The 21,358-nt window shown below is 42.4% G+C and overlaps 1 protein-coding gene and 1 non-coding gene across 5 annotated transcripts in view; both read left to right on the top strand.

Annotated features, from left to right (window-relative positions):
• The window catches only part of LOC139409272 (oxysterol-binding protein-related protein 9-like), a 45,004-nt gene extending 30,767 nt beyond the window's left edge, over positions 1-14,237 (top strand). For 2 of the 4 annotated variants that reach the window (XM_071154174.1, XM_071154176.1), the window contains 18 exons: positions 172-201; positions 299-349; positions 726-764; positions 3,111-3,201; positions 3,698-3,802; positions 6,370-6,529; positions 8,263-8,375; positions 9,171-9,286; positions 9,382-9,467; positions 9,620-9,797; positions 9,971-10,055; positions 10,149-10,259; positions 10,375-10,438; positions 10,650-10,790; positions 11,612-11,690; positions 11,880-11,971; positions 12,205-12,340; positions 12,596-14,237. In XM_071154174.1, the coding sequence (XP_071010275.1) occupies positions 172-201; positions 299-349; positions 726-764; positions 3,111-3,201; positions 3,698-3,802; positions 6,370-6,529; positions 8,263-8,375; positions 9,171-9,286; positions 9,382-9,467; positions 9,620-9,797; positions 9,971-10,055; positions 10,149-10,259; positions 10,375-10,438; positions 10,650-10,790; positions 11,612-11,690; positions 11,880-11,971; positions 12,205-12,340; positions 12,596-12,670 (1,752 nt within the window). In that variant the 3' untranslated portion in view covers positions 12,671-14,237. The remainder of the gene's footprint in view (positions 1-171; positions 202-298; positions 350-725; positions 765-3,110; positions 3,202-3,697; positions 3,803-6,369; positions 6,530-8,262; positions 8,376-9,170; positions 9,287-9,381; positions 9,468-9,619; positions 9,798-9,970; positions 10,056-10,148; positions 10,260-10,374; positions 10,439-10,649; positions 10,791-11,611; positions 11,691-11,879; positions 11,972-12,204; positions 12,341-12,595) is intronic. The other 2 variants (XM_071154175.1, XM_071154177.1) reach the window with 1 other exon arrangement.
• A 1,695-nt stretch (positions 14,238-15,932) lies between these two features.
• Positions 15,933-16,016, top strand: LOC139410333 (small nucleolar RNA snR60/Z15/Z230/Z193/J17). The gene has a single exon (XR_011634495.1). It is a non-coding gene; the product is annotated as a small nucleolar RNA snR60/Z15/Z230/Z193/J17 (small nucleolar RNA).
• The last annotated feature ends 5,342 nt before the right edge of the window (positions 16,017-21,358 follow it).

Genomic DNA, 21,358 nt, shown 5'->3' with positions numbered 1-21,358 from the left:
ATGCCATAATTGTGAAAGAGTTTGAACAAAGCATGTTTCTGCGTTGGTTTCACTGTGCCGCTCTTTCTCAGTCAATAACTCACCTAACTTTGAGTCCTGAAGTCTAGTTAGGTGTTAAAATAAAGTCTGAAGTGAAACAGCCATTTTTCATCATGTTTTTCTCCTTTTAAGAAAATTGAACATTTGAAGGAAACCACATGTGTAAGTAAAACCCCATTTTAAAATAATCCTTATTTTCAGAATCACCTGTCTGAATTTGAGTGCGGTGTTTCATTCTCTGTTCTGTTTCTCTTTTCAGAGTATGGTAGAGTCCATCAAGCACTGTATTGTATTGCTGCAGATTGCCAAGGTAAAAAGGACTCATTCATTTGACTGTGGTGGGGCTCTCATTGCATCACTGTCATGTCATTGTTGTGAGACCACATCACGGTACACTGCATGTTTTCCCCACGCCAGTAGTTTTCCACTTAACTACAGCCTGGGTTGTTGTTTATTGTGGGCAGTTTTCTTCATTCCATTAGGTTCCATTTTGACATTTTGGAGAGGTGATTCTCACATACGCTCGATAATCTTAGAGCTCATAATGATTTTACCATTACAAATGCTCTGACTTTCTAAATAACTTGATGGCTGCTTGAAAGAGAAGCTCTTAACAAGCTCATATCATCATTACATACAAACAGTTGAACATTCCTCAAGTAACGTTTTCTTCTCAAAATTTTAAGGATCAAAGTAACGAACAGCAACACGCATACGGACTGATAGTAAGTTCTGACGTTCTCTGTCCATTAGAAATATCGAAATCAACCAAACCTCTATCCTTTTCCGATTTAATTCACACTAAACGATAGAAAAAAATACGAATCAAATCTGTAAAAGTGCATGCCATTTGTTTAGAAAAATAGCTTCATCTCGTATATTGCTCTTTCTTTGCCACGCCACTATCCCCTTTCTCAGCTGAAATCATTGTATTTTTTGTTGCTGATAATAGTGAGAAACTTTACTACTCCTTTTAGACACAACATCATTCTGCTTCTTTTATGACACGTTTGTAGGAGTGTGTGTGAGTGTGCTTATATCCTCCCCCAAATCGCCATCGATTTTTACTTACTGTGCATGCCTATTGAACCGTCAAGGACTAATAGATGTCAACCAGTCAAAGGCTGTTTACTGGCTTCCCATAGATGTTTTTAAGTCGGAATCCCATAGAATCAGCCTGCCAGGCCAGTCTTCTGACAGTAATCTCTCTGGCCATTAGCCTTACATATATAGACCCTCTTCTAACCATGCCTTAAGCACACTCTAGCTCTAACCCCTTCCCTCAGCCTACACTAGAGGCATCCTTTACTGTTGGTTTCATCTCTAACTAGCGAGGCCACACTGGTTCCACCACGGTGGAGCAGCAATGTTTCTGTAATTGGCTATAATTAGGAGTGGCTGCCTTACTTTCCAGAAAGCACGTGGACAGGGGGAGGGTGGAGTGAATGGAAAATGAGAGAAATCTCCCAAATTTCACTCCGACTCCTGTTCTAAAGGGCAGAGAGAGGACTGAACTTCACTGCATGCCTTCATTTCCTTGATTTTTTTTATATTTCCACTTTCCTGACTGCAAAGATCCTTAGTTGGCGTAGTGACTTCTGTCTGCTCAGTAGAGTAGTGTGAAATCTTCCATTCTGCATGGTGCCCAACTTATTTTCAGACCACACTCTCCTTCATTCTCTGTCAAACCTCAGTATGCTGCTCACTGTTGTGTTCTGAGATTGTGTAGGACTTGATGATTTCTGACCTCCTTTTGTTCTGCCTTTTGCTGTTGACGGGGTCAAAGGTATCACTGACCCATAAAGCTATGGCAGCAGTGCACTTTGTATAATGTGTGTACCACAGTTAAATATACCTAGGATTAAAGTCTGTGGGTTTCAAATCTCAATAACTTTAATAAGAGAGAAGTTATGCCATCACATTATGTAACTCGCTGGAATGTCTTTTTTTTTGTCCTAAATTTATCAGGGTGGAAAATATGTTTGATCATATTAGGTTTTACTGTAAGTGTTGTGATATACAGTGCCCTCTAGTTGTTGTTTTGGCTCTGTACTCCAGCACTCTGGATTTGAAATTAGGTTAAAGTGCAGAATGTCAGCTTTAATTTGAGGGTATTTTCATCCATGTGGTGTGAACTGTTTATTACAGCACTTTTGTACATAGTCCCCACATTTTAGGGGACTAAAGGTATTGGAACAAATTCACTTACAGTGCATTTGGAAAGTATTCAGACACCTTCCCAGGGAGGTGACCAAGAAATCCGATGGTCACTCTGACAGAGCTCCATAGTTCCTCTGTGGAGATGGGAGAACCTTCCAGAAGGACAACCATCTCTGCAGCACTCCACCAATCAGGCCTTTATAGTAGTGACCAGCCTGAAGCCATTCCTCAGTAAAAGGCACATGACAGCCTGCTTGGAGTTTGGAAGCATGGTGGCAGCATCATGCTGTAGGGATGTTTTTCAGCGCTAGGGACTGGGAGACTAGTCAGGATCGAGGAAAAGATGAATGGAGCAAATTACAGAGCGATCCTTGAAAACCTGCTTCGGGACCTCAGACTCGGGCGAAGGGTCACCTTCCAACAGGACAACGACCCTAAGCAGACAGCCACGACAACGCAGGAGTGGCTTCGGGACCAGTCTCTGAATGTCCTTGAGAGGCCCATGTACAAAAAGTGCCGTAATTTCCAAACGATTTATGGATGAAAATACCCTCAAATTAAATCTGACAATTTGCACTTTAACCTCATAGTAATTGTATAATTACAAATCCAAAGAGCTTGAGTACAGAGCCAAAACAACAAAACGTTTAACTATCCCAATAATTCTGAATGGCACTGTACGTAGTTAGATATTTATTAGGTAGAACAAAATTTTCCAATATTTACCGGAAGCAGAGTGAAAGGTAATTGATCTTTCTAGTCATTGGCAGTGTGTATTTATTTTGTCCTTATAGTCTGCTCCGTATTGGTGCGTTAAGTGCTACTGCTGGTTTAGAGCAATGTGCGTTGCAGATGTACCTAACTACCTATTATGTTTTAAGACTGGCACCATTTTGTCTTGCCCTGTACAGAGCACCATCAACCCAGTGGATGGGATATTTCAGCCTCAGGACACTTCTTTAGTCAACTTAGCCATGCCAACACAAACCACCCTTCCCACAGGTACAGTATACAGAGAGCCATACACACAATCTAATCTACAATCCTATCAGGAAGAGTAGCTCCTCAGAATAAAAATATCCATTTGAGTCCACATACGGATATTGTATACAAAATTGACTATTTGATTTCATTGGATTTAATACTTTCAGATTTTTGTACCTTATACATTTTTATTTCCTGAAACACAAATCTATAGTGCCCCCTGGTGTGCTTGAATCCCTATTTTTCAGCACGTCCACTTCCCAATGTAGGGCAATCTAAATGAAGCTTTCTCTGAAATTGGACACAAATCCAATCCCAAGGTCGAGACCCCGTGTCAGCAAAGTTTAACATTTTAACAGTCACAGTTTAATAGATACCTATGACTGCTTTGCAGGTTTAAAACAATAATAATGTAAAGCTTGCTCTCGCAGGTCTGTAATGACATTGTCTGTTGCATTATAAAGCAGTGTTCTCATGCCAGAGCCTTCTCCTTTTTCTTGTCTCCTTTCTGTAGATGGCTCCAAGATTTGTAAAGGAGAACAGCGGCCATCCACTCTATCAGTGGGGCCTGTTGTCACGGTGATGGGCAGCCTGCAGACTCCGACCCCCAACAGCACAGGTCAGAGGTCATCACACTCTAGTGGTCAGGTTACCCACACTTACAGTTCCTTCAGAAAGTATTCATGCCCCTTGACTTATTCCACATTTAGGTATTTTTTTAAAAATGATTATTTAAAAAAATGTTACCCCTTTTTTTTCTCCCCAATTTCGTGATATCCAATCTCATCGCTGCAACACCTGTACGGACTCGGGAGAGGCGAAGGTCGAGAGCCATGCGTCCTCTGAAACACAACCCAACCAAGCCGCACTGCTTCTTGACACAATGCACATCCAACCCGGAAGCCAGCCGCACCAATGTGTCGGAGGAAATACCGTACACCTGGCGACCTGGTCAGCGTGCAATGCACGCTGCACCCGGCCCGACACAGGAGTCGCTAGTGGGCGATGAGACAAGGATATCCCTGCCGGGCAAACCCTCCCTAACCCGGCGCCGCCCCATGGGCCTCCCAGGCGCGGCCAGCTGCAACAGAGCCTGGGCCCAGAATCTCTGGTGGCAACAGCTAGCACTGCGATGCAGGGCCTTAGACCACTGCGCCACCCAGGAGGGCGAATTTAAAATCTATTACTTTTTCCCCCCGCATCCATCTACACACACGACCCCATAATGACAAAGGGAAAACATGCTTTTTATTTTTTTCATTTACTGAAAATAAAATACAGAAATATCTCATGTACGTAAGTATTCACATCCCTGAGTCAATACATGTTAGAATCACCTTTGGCAGCGATTACAGCTAAGAGTCTATCTGGGTAAGACTCTAAGAACTTTGCACACCTGGATTGTACAATATTTGCCCATTTTATTATTTTCAGAATTATTAATGCTCTGTCAAGTTGGTTGTTGGTCATTGCTAGACAGCCATTTTCAAGTCTTGCCATAGATTTTCAAGCAGATAAGTCAAAACTGAACATTCAGTCTTCTTGGTAAGTGTAGATTTGGCTGTGTGTTTTAGGTTATTGTCTTGCTGAAAGGTGAATTCATATCCCAGTGTCTGATGGAAAGCAGACTGAACCAGGTTTTCCTTTAGGATTTTGCCTCTGCTCAGCTCCGTTCCACTTATTTATTTATTTTATTCTGAAAATCTCCCCAGTCCTTAATGATTAGATTACAAGCATACCCATAACACGATGCAGCCACTACTATGCTTGAAAATATGGAGAGTGGTACTCAGTAATATGTATTGGTTTTGGCCCAAACAACACTTTGTATTCAGGACAAAAAGGGAATTGCTTGGTCACATTTTTTTACAGTATTACTTTTGTGCCTTGCTGCAAACAGGATGCATGTTTTGGAGTATTTTTTATTCTGTACAGGCTTCCTCCTTTTTACTATGTCAATTTGGTTAGTATTATGGAGTAATTACAGTGCTGTTGATCCATCCTCAGTTTTCTCCTATCACAGCCATTAAACTGTTTTCAAGTCACAATTGGCCTCGTGGTGAAATCCCTGAGCGGTTTCCTTCCTCTCAAAGGGATATTCAATGTCTGCCTTTTTTTTCTTCTTTTTCTCACCCATCTCCCTGGTTGAATCTGTTTGAAATTCTGTTTGACTGAGGGACCTTACAGATAATTATATGTGTAGGGTACAGAGGTGAGGTAGTCATTTAGAAAATCATGTTAAAAACTATTATTGCACACAGAGTGAGTCCTTGGAGCTTAATTATGTGACTTGTTAAGCAAATGTTACTCCTGCACTTATTTAGACTTGCCATAACAAAGGGGTTGAATACTTATTGACACAAGACATTTCAGCTTTTCATATTTAATTAATAAATAAATCAAAATGAAAACATATTTTCACTGACATTGTGGGGTATTGTGTATAGACAAGTGACCCAAAAAATCTTAATTGAATCCATTTTAAATTCAGGCTGTAACAGAACAAATTGTTTCAAAAGTCAAGAGGTGTGAGTAAGGCACTGTAGCTAGCAGCTGTACTCGGACAAACATTTCACTCTGTCACCTAGAACTTGCATTTAGGGCTTGAGTATCCACTCAGTGGGGATGTCACGTCATAATCACCACACATATAAAACAGTATTGACTTTTTAAAATTTACTCAATTGTATTTTTCAAAATGGGTTTTCATTAGGTTTGTGTCTCTTGCTAGAAACCGCTGTTAGCAACAGGAAGTTTTGTTTTACTGCTAGAATGTCTGGGGTGTATGTGAAGCAAGGAGAGCACCTTAGGTACTTTCTCCAAATGTCATTATTCCTCTGGCTTGGTGGGTCCTGCCTGTTTTCAATCCTGCTGATGCTGCTGAATAAAAGCTGAGCTGTGCACTAAGGAAGAAACCTGGGAGCACACATTGCACTGCAGGGGAGATTATGCAAGGAATAAACTTCTCATGGTACTCTAACAATATGGGAACAGTAAGAACAGAAAAATGGTGTCCATATGATCACAGAGGAAAAAAGCTGCATAGAGCCTCTGTATATGATTTTAGTTCAAAGCAGTAAACAAATATAGCAATTTTTGCTATACATGGTTTAGGACCATCTCAGCTGGGACCTCCTGCTCACCCCCACCCTGTTTTCTCTATCTCTCTGTCTGTCTGTGTTTCAGGGAGTGGCCCCTCGGCGCCCAGCAGCAGCGTTGCCTCCCCCAGTCACATGACCATCACCTCCCACTCGGTCCCTGACTTCTCTTACTCCAGCAGTGAAGACGAGTTCTATGACGCTGACGAGTTCTCCCAGAACAGCACGTCTCCCAAACACTTCCTAGAGTGAGTATTTACTCTCTTTATCCATCCACACAGCAGTTTACTGGGGATTACAGGGACGAAGGACGGTGATGGAAATGGTCCACCTGACCACATCCTGGCACTCTATTTCATGATTTTATTGATCCTTTGTTGTCATTGTACATTTGTGAGTTGTGCTTGTGTACAAATGGCAATTTCCTGAAACTGGTCTGATTCAACCCCATGTTAAATACTTGATGGGTAGGGCTGTGGCGGTCATTCAATTTTGTCAGCTGGTATTGTCATGCAAAAGACTGCCGGTCTCACGTTAAATGGCTTTAACATATACACGTTTAGCTGCTCCAGGCCTCCATGCACACGCCTTTGGAACATCCACATATATACACACACATAATAAATCAATTGAATATATACCATCACAATAAATCCATTAAAACCTGATGTATTTCAGAAGAACAGAATATGAGTTGGCCGACTGTATGTTATCTGGCTGTGGCCATGCTATAGGCTGTAGGCTTGTTCATTTAGCTGACAAGATATGCCTAAGTCCCGTGCCATTATTTTATATTATATGATTTTATAGTAAAAATAATATAATTGCACCTAGCTGAATAAAATAGCTATGTAGAGCGTAGAAGTTTGAGCTCTGTTCCTTCCCTCGGGCTGCACACACTGTTCTCTCATCAAGTGGTCATATTTTCACACCTCAGACTATTCTCTTGTCTTTACTAATATGTAAAATTTGTTTAGATTTAGAATGGCCCATTATCCAATAGGCAGGAACGGGCACAGGCAAAAAGGCATCCGTATGCACTCGAATAGGCGGTTAGTTTTTCAATCATGCAGGGTAGGCTACTCCAGTTATTTCACATCAACCACTGTTTGAGGAGCATGCAGGCGACAGGTGATATTCCACCCAAACTCTGTATGCCATGGGCTCTCCAACCATGTTCCTGCAGCTAGCCAGTGCTTCATTTGGGAAACCAAGTGAAATCTGTTAGGGAACATCGGTAATAGAAAGTTTGGAGCAGAGCATAAGGTAACCAGTCCATCCAGTATGCATAATAATGCAGTCCACACTCAAAGGCAATGACTAAAATGTGTTACATTTTGGAGTGTAGGATAGACCAATTATGTACCAGACACATAAAAATATATATATAATGTTGCAGTGCGTAATATGTGGTAGGCTATTTATTGCATCATGGAAAATTATTATTTTAATTTTAATTTTTTCGGCCTTGATCACATATATAATGTTTGAATTAATTATCACCTAAGAAAGCACTCTTATGTTGTTAGGCTTTGAAACAACATCCACAACGACCATGTTTTCCATTCAGTTTCAACCTGTTGTTGAACTTCTTCAAATTTTAAAAGCACATACTGTTTTGATAAGTGTTTGATGTGATTTTCATTTGCATTGATGTCAGTGGTTAGAGGGACAATAGAGCCCTGAGTACCAGGCCATTAGGACCTGATGGTAGTTAGCATATTGGGTACTTCCAATGCATGTCCAGTGTGCATGGAATTTTACTGCGGTCATGACTCATGACTGCCGGTGTGGCGGTAATACGGTCTCCGCAACAACCCTAGGTATAGGAAAATGCAACTTGTCATAAGCTGATTGTGTTTTGCTGGAGGTGTGTTTTAATCCTGTGCCTTTATGGCATATATTTCCTATTAGGTAATCAGTTTTTTCTTTCTGTGCATCCCTCCACCTTCATCTCTCCCTCCACCCTTCTCTCTGTCAGTCCCTCTAGGCCTTCTGCTGCTTTGCCTCACAGCGATGATGGAACAGTGCTGAAACGACCAAACACTAACGAGTCCCTCGACTCCTCCATGTCTAACGGCACCACTGACGCAGGTGACACACACACACAAACACATGCACATTGCCCTACTTATCCTCACACCTGTCTACCTCCAACAACCTAACCTACAGTGAGACCCAAAAGTATTGGGACAGTGACATGTTATTGTAATGGTGAGAGGTTAGCATATCTTGGGGGTATGATGTTTGTGCGTCTAAATTTCGTACTCATCATTATTCACAATTCATTCAGGACTATTTGTAATCATGGTAGCATCCATATTAATGTACAAGTGTTTAGAAACATTCTATTCTTATTTACAATAAAATTCACTCCAAAATGACACCATACATTATTTACCATTCATTTCTATTGGGCACAAAATAATCCGAAACACAACCAAAACTAACAGCAAATGCATCCAACAGATTTGTAGAGTCACAAGCTTGATATAATCATTGCATGCTAAGAATATGGGACCAAATACTAACTTGTGACTACTTCAATACACATTTGTTCAAATACTTTTGGTCCCCTAAAATGGAGGGAATATGTACAAAAAGTGCTGTAATTTCAAAACAGTTCACCCAATATGGATGAAAATATCTGCACTTTAACATCATAGTCATTGTATAATTTCTAATCCAAAGTGCTGGAGTACAGAGCCAAAACAACAACACAATTGTGACTGTCCCAATACTTTTGGAGCTGAATGTATTTTTATGTAACATCACACATTCTGTTACCTTTGTGGCTGATGTTTTCTTTAGTAACCGAAAAGAGGATGTCAGGCTGTCCTGTATCAGTGGTGTAGGTGTTTTTAACTGTCTGCTGTCTGCTCTGGTCAGATCAATTTGACAGCCATGATGATGAGGCGGAGGATCAGGGGGAGTCTGTGGAGGAGCACAAGAGTGTCATCATGCACCTGCTGTCCCAGGTGCGACTAGGCATGGACCTCACCAAGGTAAGAGCTCTGTGTGTCTGTCTGTCCTTCTTGTCACTGTCTCTTTCTCTCTTGCTAACTGTTTCTTTATCTTTCCCTCTCTTCTCTCTCCTCAGGTGGTCCTCCCCACATTTATCTTGGAGAGGAGGTCTTTGCTGGAGATGTATGCTGACTTCTTTGCACATCCGGATTTGTTTGTCAGGTACGTCACTTCAAATTCTCTCCAACAGTTTCCAAAAATAAGGAAACATTTTTGTTTCAGAATCCCATCCATGGCATTATGAACAGATCTTTGCTTAGTTGGGGTCCTAATCTTTGATCCAGTGGTGTGATGGCTGATGTTCTCATCCCCAGTATCGCGGATCAACTGGAACCCAAAGAGCGCATGGTGCAGATGGTAAAATGGTACATGTCAGCCTTCCACGCAGGGAGGAAAAGCTCAGTGGCCAAGAAGCCTTACAACCCCATCCTGGGAGAGGTTTTCTTCTGCCACTGGGACCTGCCTTCAGAGAGTGAGGAGCCCACTGCAGTGGTGAGCATTGACAGAGCCCATTGTACCACAGTAAAGACTGACAATTTATATTCATATGATTTGATTTTTAAGTAAAACTGTAATCAATGTTAAGTTTTGTAATATTGAGGCAAGTTTATTTATTTTTAATCAATTATTTACTAATAAATCAATGCTAACCACCAACCCCTCAGGAGCCATCGTCAGAGGGTCCAGTGCCATGGTCTTCAGCCAACAGTGTGTCTTTTGTAGCAGAGCAGGTCTCTCATCACCCCCCCAGTGAGTCTCTCCACCCAGTCAACATTACAGACAGCTGACAGAGAACCAGAGTCATGGAGTTAACTGTACTGTTGCCTTTCCTCTTCCTTGTAGTTTCTGCATTCTACGCAGAGTGTCTGAGCAAAAAGATTCAGTTCAACGCCCACATTTGGACCAAGTCAAAGTTCTTAGGAATGTCAATTGGAGTCCACAATATTGGCCAGGGTAAGAAATCTCTTCAAGCACTTACGTAGTCCATAAATGTGTGTCCTCACACACTTAAAAAACCTTATGGTCTTCTGTGTGTTCTGATATGTGTGCTTCGCTCTCTCTCCTGTAGGCTGTGTGTCCTGTCTGGAACATGACGAGCACTACATACTCACCTTCCCCAATGGCTATGGCAGGTAGGCTCATGCTTTAAACGTGAATAACACAAACGCACTCACTCGCACTGTCTCACGTTTGTTCTGGAAATAAAAGCCCCAGTTCAATTCAAAATAAGTTAACTCCAGTACAGCGCACATGATTTACTGTATGTAAAGTGAGTGTGTATAAATGGGTATAATATGTTATCAGTATTCCCTGACATGTAATGGGTGCTCCTTCTCTCTTCAGGTCGATCCTGACTGTCCCATGGGTGGAGTTGGGTGGAGAGTGTAACATCAACTGCTCCAAAACGGGCTACAGTGCCAGCATTGTGTTTCACACTAAGCCCTTCTACGGTGGCAAGAAGCACAGGATCACCGCTGAGATCTTGTAAGAGGATTTTCCTATTTTTAATCATGCATGTAGTGTTACATGCTGACCCCACCGCTCGCGTTTATAAAATAAATGTACACATACATGTTATTTAATCATTGCATTCAAACTGCTCGCGCGCGTCAACAAGCATCTGTGTAGCCAGGCACTAAAATAGAACCAGGTTCTATTTGTGATGCTTGACTCACTGCAAGTCCCGTCTCTCCCATCTTCTCATTGGTTTTTAGGAGCATATACCCATGTGGGTGTGGGTATGAACATGAACTGAGGTCCACACTCCAGCTAAATTGGTGGTGGTAATGCACCTTAGTTGGTTGCCAACTGCCATATAAAGTACAAATAAGAAGACTGAAGGAGGAGAGATTACTAGAAACTAACTCGGGTTACCATTTTATCTGTAGATTAATTGTCGGATTAGAGATTGTGCATTTCAGGTAAAATAACAACCTAATGTTTATATCCTAGAACTAGCTAAATTGCCATAAATGTTTCATGTTTTTCAACCTGTCCCCAAATTAATATAGTTGGTTCTGAGTTAGTTAAGATATTTCAACCTGTGTGTCTTGATCGCGTCTGGTGTGGATGGACAAAATCAACATGCGGATGCACGCGCACACCCGGTCTAGTCAGCATGTTAGCCTGTTCTTGCTTTATTTACTGTGCTCACAGCAGTATATAGAAATCAGTTTTTGTTGTGATGTTAGATGTGTTCTAAAGGTTTTGTATCATTTCGGCCAATAGTTTTGAAAGTAGCACCCACAAGCCAAAACTGGTTCTCAAAATGTTGTATTATATATTACAAATGTGTTTGTTTGCAGTCCTCCCAATGACAAGAAGTCATTCTGCTCCATTGAAGGAGAGTGGAATGGAGTTATGCACGCTAAGTGGGCATCTGGGGTGAGTTGAGTTTAGAAATGTGATCTCTGCTCGTTGTCAATGTGGGATTTTCAGGAAAGAATTGTTCTTTTACATTTTATGCCTGACCTCGAAACACTGAAGGTTGACCTCGTATATTAAAATCAAAATAGAAAGTGTTCATATTTTATTCGTAAAATAGAGTTGAAAGTGTCTATCTCTTGAATCCAGGAAAACTCCTTGTTCATTGACACGAAGAAAATGGGCTGTATCAAGAAGAAGGTGAGGAAGTTGGAGGACCAGTTGGAGTATGAGTCCCGCAGGTGAGAAGCCTCTCTTCATATTATCATGGCCACAGAACTACAGTAATAAGTAGCTGTTTTTTATTTGTTCTGTCCAGTCCCCTTTCTGTGGATGTGAGGGTAGTAGCTCCTGTCATGGCATCCAGTTTAATGGCGCTATCAATCCAACCAGGCACAAAATAATCAGATTTTAACAACATATTTATTTTGTTTGGTCTGAAACCTCAAGTCACTGTTTTGTGTCTGACCCTCAGCCTGTGGAAGGATGTGACGGTCAGCCTGAAGTCGAGAGACATCGATGCAGCAACGGAAGCAAAGCACAGGCTGGAGGAGAAGCAGAGGGGGGAGGCCAGGGAGAGGAAGGAAAATGAAATGCAGTGGGAAACTAGGGTGAGTGTGCCTATTCTTATCACATCTCCAGAGCCCTGACAGCAATATTAACAGCCACCAGTCCATATCAAGGTTAATAGTTCACGGTCATGATTGTTTAATATGTCGATGGAAAGTATATGACTCATAGGGTGCCTCGCTTGCTTGTCAAAATATTTGTGAATTGCAGATGTAAATGTTAACCTGTACCTTTTGGATTTTTGAAAGAGGTGTTTTAGTCCCCAATGATTAAGTCTCCATGTTTACTCCCTGCAGTTGTTCCATGAGGATGGAGAGTGCTGGGTCTACGATGAGCCTCTACTGAAAAGAACTGGATCACAGAGGCACTGAGGCCACAGATACAGATCTCGGAGTCTTAATAAGAACTCTTTTTCAAACCACTTCTTATCCAGGCCTTGGAATGACTGATGATTGAACATGTACACAGCTTTGCATTTTCAAAGTTAAAATGGAATGAAATTAAGAAGAAACATCTACGATGTAAAAAAGAAAACCCCTTGTTTTCGCCAACACCACCTCCACCTCTCCATCCCCTAAACGACTAAAAGAAGCATAATAACAAAACCAGTACCAATGCCCTTCGGCTACACAAACAAGCTCTCACAATCTGTCAGGAGGATCCCACGAGGGTCCCTGAGGGGGAGGGTGTTTTGATTGAACAATCCTTGAAAAACAGCATTCTATATCTCAGGGAAACTGGTGACTGAGGAATGAAAGCTGTACCTCTGGGAGTTTGACGGCCTTATGGTGGAATCACAAGGGGGAGAACTTGGCTTGCCTACAACTAGCTACAGCTGTTTATATATAGATACATATGATGAATATATATTATTTTTTATTTCCTTTCTCTTTCCTTATGGCAATAGTAAATATTTGAGGAAATTAACTCTGTGGCAACACATCAGGAATCATTCCATTTCCCCTGCTACATTTGTCCCCTCAAGTTCGTCGACATTGCCTTTCCCAATGTACTAACTTACCCTCTAGTGTGTGTTTATCTGCTCAAGAGGACCAGAAGAACCCAAGAAGTATGCATTTGCAAGATAGACAGAAGGTGGAGTCGAGGAAGAGGACGTGTCTCCATGTTGATTATTTTCCCTTTTGACAGTTATGAACAAATGTATGTTTTGTTTTTTGTTTTTCAGATAACATGTTAAGGAGCTTTAATGAGAGTAGGTTTTATTGAGTGCTGCTAGTGTCCAAATTTGGTTGAGGGTGCAAAATGTGCTTTCCAATTGTTGTTCAATAGGAAAGCATATAATAGTCTCATGTTTGCTTTCAAAAATGGTTAATTCCCAATTCAATTCAGCAGATGTTTGGATAAGTACCTAAAATAAAATACAGATTTTTTTCACTTGAGCATATAAATCATTATGTATATTTGTGGATATTCTTTAGCGAACCCATTATGTGCAATATTGTAAGCTAAAGTCAGATATGTTAATTTACCCCTCAGAAGACATTTTTATCAGTAAGCAAGGCCAGGTTATACAGTACATGAATGGACTTTCTGGTCAGCGGAAAGGAGTTGTGACCGAAACAATGTGTAGGGATATAGAGCACATTCCTACTGAATACACGCATGCGATGATTGCCTGCGGTGAAAAACTCAAATTCAGGTGGATTTTCATCCTATTCTCTCTAAAGTAGGTAAAAACTGTGTCTTCTAAAATAATAGAATTTACAGAGTTTACACACAAAAAAAGCCATTATTTTTTCATGTTATGTCTTTGTAAATTAATATTGAATTGAGGCCTTGCCATACATTTCCACAGCACTGTTTCGCTTCAAAGGAGCAATCAAAACAATGTATTTTTTATTTCCTTGAAATCATAACACTCGATTGTATCGCATTTTCATGTTCATTGATGCAAAATATTAAATCTCCCTGAGTTTACCTCTGTTTAGTGTTTGACACCCTTCATTAAAAAAGAGTGTGGCATAAAGGCGTTCCATGGTCAATCTGACGTATTAATTGGCCATGCATCATTTACAATGAGTGGTACGGCCTCTGCAGTTGTCAGGGCATTCATACTTCTTGCACTTCACGGATCAGCGCAGAACTGTTGGGAAGAAAGTGAGTTTGTGTTTATATTGGACCTCCCTCCCCCACGTATCCTCAACCAATCATGTCAATGCGGAACTAAACAGAGCCCTCTGTGGTATGGAGCTCAATTTGGCCTCTGCATGTCACCAGAGGCCCCACAATTGCGTCACACAATATGGCGCCTCTGACCACATTTTTGGATCAAGCATAAATTGTCTCCAAATGCTGCACGGCCAATGCAGATAACAGATTGACCATGTAGCGCCTTTAGTTTTTCACATTCTCATTGGTTAATGGGTCGTACCCTGAGAAACAAACTCGTGTTTGGCCAAACATAGAAGACGATGCTGACTTCCCATAACTCAATGCGAATGCGTGCCTTACACATTCAACCTCCACTGTTCCATTGGTCTCCTTCGCCTCTTGAGTCTTAAAGAAAGGTTATCATCGTGGCTTGTATTGTATATGCCAACTTTTTGTATTCTGTGAAACACATGCATGTTGTTCCTCATACTTGAATAGCTATGGCTGTTAAACGTGTCATTCTTTGGCAAGGACCTAGTTAGGTCGTTTTGCACTCGCTAGCTAGTAGGCCTAACTTCACCACGTATTGTGAACAAGTATGTCTTCTGTATCAACCACACACAACTGTATTCTAATGGACACTGTTTAATTTAGAAAGTCGGGGTAACTAACGCAGGAAAGTAGACCGGAAAGCTAAGCCTCCCATACTCACATGATGAATAAGTGTTGATAGGGACATCTGAGTTAAATTGAAGAAACGCCAACCGTTCTTACCTTGCGAGCAAATGCTATTGCTTTGTATGAATGTTATTGCACGTCGATAGTTAAGTGTCATTGTCTCTCATAGGCTCCGTTTTCAGGAATATCCTCGTGGCTCACCTTCGGTAAGAGTGCTAAATTAAATCACAGAAAACCATTTCGCTACAGAGGCTTTTTACTTTAAACTAGTCTACATTTGTCAATACCAGTTTGCAGGATCTTTTATTTTTTTGTGTGCAGGTATTGGGGAGAAGTACGTCAAGTGGAATATGCAAAATTAGGTATGAACGATTATCTGGGTCTTAACATCCATGGTATTAGCATGGTTTGGTGTAACCCAAGATTGAGACCTGTCCCATTGATGACCCCCATTTGCTACTCTCGACCTGTCAGGATGACGAATCTTCAACCACCAATTGCATGTTCTGAGGCATAACATGAGTATGACATATCTGTTAAGCACTTTTATTAAACTATATTTTCTCCTTTTACAGCTGCAAACCTTAATCTGTATTTTTCCACTTAATCTCATAGCAATTTTCGCATGTACTGTAAATGATTCGATTCATCAACATTGGTGATCTCTCAAAAATAAATGTTTTTATTGACAGTGCAGTTTAATTTAGTTCAGCTCTTCTGGTCTCTGAGCTGAAATGTAACATATTTCTTATCTGCAAATGGCTTACATTGTGGGAATGAAATGATCTGGACCTGTTATGGTAAATTACTTTGTGCACTCAACCAACATGAGACTGCTATCATCTGATTCAATGATGACTGCATAGTTAAGCAGCTAAACCATGATGAATATTTAGCGTTGTCTTTCACTCCTATCTGATGTGTTGGTTTGATTAGGTCTTTGACCCCTCACTGCATAGGGAAGCATCTAACTTTGTATTTCATTCAGAAGATAATGGAAATGCCAAACACTGGACAATGTTGAAATGGTTTGCCTAGGCTAACATTTTTGACACTGACTGCATTGTTCATCTGATTCTGTGACAAAGTATCTTTTGCTGTATCCTTCAAACTGACAAGTCATTTTGTTGCTTAACAGGTTCTTTACAGGACTCTGCAGGTGTCCTGATGACCACATGGTATGACAGGATACTAGTGGCTGAATGAGGTAACCAACAAAGATCCCATATGAACTGGCAGTAAAAGGCAGTGCTATCTGAAAGAATGACATAGAACCAGGTCTCTGATCTTTTTGAGGACATAATATTGTTTCACACTCTTATGATTGGTGATTGCTTTTTGTGTTCTTGGAAACATTGAGCATTTTGAGTATAATTTATTTTCAGTCCCAGTAGATGCAGAACAAGGATCTGAGCTACAAATATATATTTTTTTAATAAAGTGGATGCTATTGAATCAGTTTTCTGATCTTGTTGAGATGTTATTGTTACACTGATCTTAGATTGCGGGCCTTGTCCATCGCGTTCTTGGTCATTTTGACAATGCTTCATTTATTTGCAGGAGCAGTGGAAACAGGCATGATGGATTTATATTTGAGGAGTTCTCCCTGTCAGGTTGGTATACATGCCTTTTGTGTCATCCACAACAGGTTTCAGTAACTTACAAATGTCTGAACTTAGTTATGTTGACTTGATTATGACTGAGGAACCTGGGCATATTGTGAAATACTGCCCCGTTTAATTTCACTCCTCTCTAGATGACTGGATGGTGAATTCACAAATTACTTCTTGTGTGGCTTTTAATTTTTTTTATTTCACCTTTATCTAACCAGGTAGGCTAGTTAAGAACAAGTTCTCATTTACAACTGCAACCTGGCCAAGATCAAGCAAAGCAGTTCGACACAAACAACAACAGAGTTACACATGGAATAAACAAAATACAGTCAATAACACAGTAGAAAAAATAAAACAAGTCTATATACAGTGAGTGCAAATAAGGTAAGATAAGGGAGTTAAGGCAATAAGTAGGCCATGGTGGCGAAGTAATTACAATATGTCAATTAAACACAATGGTAGATGTGCAGAAGATGAATGTGCAATTAGAGATACTGGGGTACAAAGGAGCTAAATAAATAAATACAGTATTGGGATGAGGTAGGAAGATGGGTGTTTACAGATGGGCTATGTACAGGTGCAGTGATCTGTGAGCTGCTCTGACAGCTGGTGCTTAAAGCTAGTGAGGGAGATATGAGTCTCCAGCTTCAGTGATTTTTGCAGTTCGTTCCAGTTATTGGCAGCAGAGAACTGGATGGAAAGGCGACCAAAGGAAGAATTGGCTTTGGGGGTGAGATAGACCTGCTGGAGCACGTGCTACGAGTGGGTGCTGCTATGGTGACCAGTGAGCTGACACAAGGCGGGGCTTTACCTAGCAGAGACTTGTAGATGACCTGTAGCCAGTGGGTTTGGCGACGAGTATGAAGCGAGGGCCAACCAACGAGAGCGTACAGGTTGCAGTGGTGGGTAGTATATGGGGCTTTGGTGACAAAACGGATGGCACTGTGATAGACTGCATCCAATTTGTTGAGTAGGCTATTTTAGGCTATTATAGTAGGCTATTTTATAGATGACATCGCCGAAGTCGAGGATCGGTAGGATGGTCAGTTTTACGAGGGTATGTTTGGCAGCATGAGTGAAGGATGCTTTGTTGCGATATAGGAAGCCGATTCTAGATTTCATTTTGGGTTGGAGATGCTTAATGTGAGTCTGGAAGGAGAGTTGACAGTCTATTCAGACACCTAGGTATTTGTAGTTGTCCACGTATTCTATGTCAGAGCCGTCCAGAGTAGTGATACTGGATGTGCGGGCAGTGATCGATTGAATAGCATGCATTTAGTTTTACTTGCATTTAAGAGCAGTTGGAGGCCACGGAAGGAGAGTTGTATGGCATTGAATCTCGTCTGGAGGTTAGTTAACAGTGTCCAAAGAGGGGCCAGAAGTATACAGAATGGTGTCGTCTGCGTAGAGGTGGATCAGTGAATCACCAGCAGCAAGAGCGACATCATTGATGTATACAGAGAAGAGAGTCCTCCTGAGAATTGAACCCTGTGGCACCCCCATAGACTGCCAGAGGTCCGGACAACAGGCCCTCCGATTTGACGCACTGAACTCTATCAGAGAAGTAGTTGGTAAACCAGGCGAGGCAATCATTTGAGAAATCAAGGCTGTCGAGTCTGCCAATAAGAATGTGGTGAATGACAGAGTCGAAAGCCTTTGCCAGGTCGATGAATACGGCTGCACAGTAATGTCTCTTATTGATGGCGGTTATGATATCGTTTAGGACCTTGAGCGTGGCTGAGGTGCACCCATGGCCAGCTCTGAATCCAGATTGCATAACGGAGAAGGTACGTGGGATTTGAAATGGTTGGTGGTAATCTGTTTGTTAACTTGGCTTTCGAAGACCTTAGACAAGGTAGAATAGATATAGGTCTGTAGCAGTTTGGGTCTAGAGTGTCACCCCCTTTGAAGAGGGGGATGACTGCGGCAGCTTTCCAATCTTTGGGAATCTCAGACGATACGAAAGAGGTTGAATACGCTAGTAATAGGGGTTGCAACAATTTCGGCAGATAATTTTGGAAAGAGGGTCCAGATTGTCTAGCCCGGCTGATTTGTAGGGGTCCAGATTTTGCAGCTCTTTCAGAACATCAGCTATCTGGATTTGGGTGAAGGAGTAATGGTGGGGGCTTGGGCGGGTTGCTGTGGAGGGTGCCGGGCAGTTGACCGTGTTAGGGGTAGCCAGGTGGAAAGCATGGCCAGCCGTAGAGAAATGCTTATTGAAATTCTCAGTTATAGTGGATTTATCGGTGGTAAGTGTTTCCTAGCCTCAGAGCAGTGGGCAGCTGGGAGGAGGTGCTGTTATTCTCCATGGACTTTACAGCGTCCCAGAACATTTTTGAGTTTGTACTACAGGATAAAAATTTCAGTTTGAAAAAGCTAGCCTTAGCTTTCCAAACTGCCTGTGTATATTTGTTCCTAACTTCCCTGAAAAGTTGCATATCACAGGGGCTATTTGATGCTAATGCAGAACGCCACAGGATGTTTTTGTGCTGGTCAAGGGCAGACAGGTCCGGAGTGAACCAAAGACTATATCTATTCCTAGTTCTACATTTTTTGAATGGGGCATGCTTATTTAAGATGGTGAGGAAGGCACTTTTAAAGAATAACCAGGCATCCTCTTCTGACGGGATGAGGTCAATGTCATTCCAGGATACCCCGACCAGGTCGATTAGAAAGGCCTGCTCGCAAAAGTGTTTTAGAAAGCGTTTGACAGTGATGAGGGGTGGTTGTTTGATCGCAGACCCATTACGGATGCAGGCATTGAGACAGTAATCGCTGAGATCTTGATTGAAAACAGCAGAGGTGTATTCGGAGGGCGAGTTAGTTAGTTAGGATATCTATGAGGGTTCCTGTGTTTACGGATGTGGGTTGTACCTGGTAGGTTCATTGATCATTTGTGTGAGATTGAGGGCATCAAGCTTTGATTGTAGGATGGCTGGGGTGTTAAGCATGTCCCAGTTTAGGTCACCTAATAGCACGACCTCAGAAGATAGATTGGGGCAATCAATTCACATATGGTGTCGAGGGCACAGCTGGGGGCAGAGGGTGGTCTATAGCAAGCGGCAACAGTGAGAGACTTGTTTCTGGAAAGGTGAATTTTTAGAAGTAGAAGGACCTTGAATTGTTTGGGTACAGACCTGGATAGTAAGACAGAACTCTGCAGGCTATCTCTGCAGTAGATTGAAACACCGCCCCCTTTGGCAGTTCTATCTTGGCGGAAAATGTTTTAGTTAGGGATGGAGATTTCAGGGTTTTTGGTGGTTTTCCTAAGCCGGGATTCAGACACGGCTAAGACATCCGGGTTGGCAGAGTGCTAAAGAAGTGAATAAAATTTAGGGAGTAGGCTTCTAATGTTAACATGCATGAAACCAAGGCTTTTACAGAAGTCAACCAATGAGAGCACCTGGGGAGTAGGAGTGGAGCTAGGCGCTGCAGGACCTGGATTAACCTCCACATCACCAGAGGAACAGAGGAGAAGTAGGATAAGGGTACGGCTAAAAGCTATACGAACTGGCCGTCTAGCACGTTCGGAACAGAGAGTAAAAGGAGCAGGTTTCTGGGAACGATAGCATAGATTCAAGGCATAGTGTACAGACAAAGGTAAGGTAGGATGTGAGTACATTGGAGGTAAACCTAGGCATTGAGTAATGATGAGAACGATATAGTCTGTAGAGACGTTTAAACCAGGTGATGTCATCGCATATGTAGGAGGTGGAACAACACAGTTGGTTAAGGCATATTTGAGCAGGGCTAGAGGCTCTACAGTGAAATGAGACCGTAATCACTGACCAGGACAGTAATGGACGAGGCATATTGATATTAGAGAGAAGAATGCGTAGCCATGTGATCATATGGGTCCAGTGAGTGGTTGGGCTGGCTGGGGACAGGGCGATTCAGACAGTTAGTAGGCCGGGGATAACAAGTTAGCAGTTAGCAGACCGGGGTTGGCAAGCAAGCAAGCAGTTAGCAGGCCGGGGTTGGCAAGCAAGCAAGCAGTTAGCAGGCCGGGGTTGGCTAGCAGTTAGCAGGCCGGGGTTGGCAAGCAAGCTAGCAGTTAGCAGGCCGGGGTTGGCAAGCAAGCTAGCAGTTAGCAGACCGGGGTTGGCAAGCAAGCTAGCAGTTAGCAGACCGGTGTTGGCAAGCAAGCTAGCAGTTAGCAGACCGGGGTTGGCAAGCAAGCTAGCAGTTAGCAGACCGGGGTTGGCAAGCAAGCTAGCAGTTAGCAGACCGGGGTTGGCAAGCAAGCTAGCAGTTAGCAGACCGGGGTTGGCAAGCAAGCTAGCAGTTAGCAGACCGGGGTTGGCAAGCAAGCTAGCAGTTAGCAGACCGGGGTTGGCAAGCAAGCTAGCAGTTAGCAGACCGGGGTTGGCAAGCAAGCTAGCAGTTAGCAGACCGGGGTTGGCAAGCTAGCAGTTAGCAGACCGGGGTTGGCAAGCAAGCTAGCAGTTAGCAGACCGGGGTTGGCAAGCAAGCTAGCAGTTAGCAGACCGGGGTTGGCAAGCAAGCTAGCAGTTAGCAGACCGGGGTTGGCAAGCAAGCTAGCAGTTAGCAGACCGGGGTTGGCAAGCAAGCTAGCAGTTAGCAGACCGGGGTTGGCAAGCAAGCTAGCAGTTAGCAGACCGGGGTTGGCAGGCAAGCAAGCAGTTAGCAGACCGG

Source organism: Oncorhynchus clarkii, chromosome 5, assembly GCF_045791955.1.
Source record: "Oncorhynchus clarkii lewisi isolate Uvic-CL-2024 chromosome 5, UVic_Ocla_1.0, whole genome shotgun sequence".
NCBI classification, from domain to species: Eukaryota; Metazoa; Chordata; class Actinopteri; order Salmoniformes; family Salmonidae; genus Oncorhynchus; species Oncorhynchus clarkii.
The sequence above is the reverse complement of the archived record's forward strand: the minus strand, read 5'-3'. Positions and strand labels throughout refer to the sequence as shown.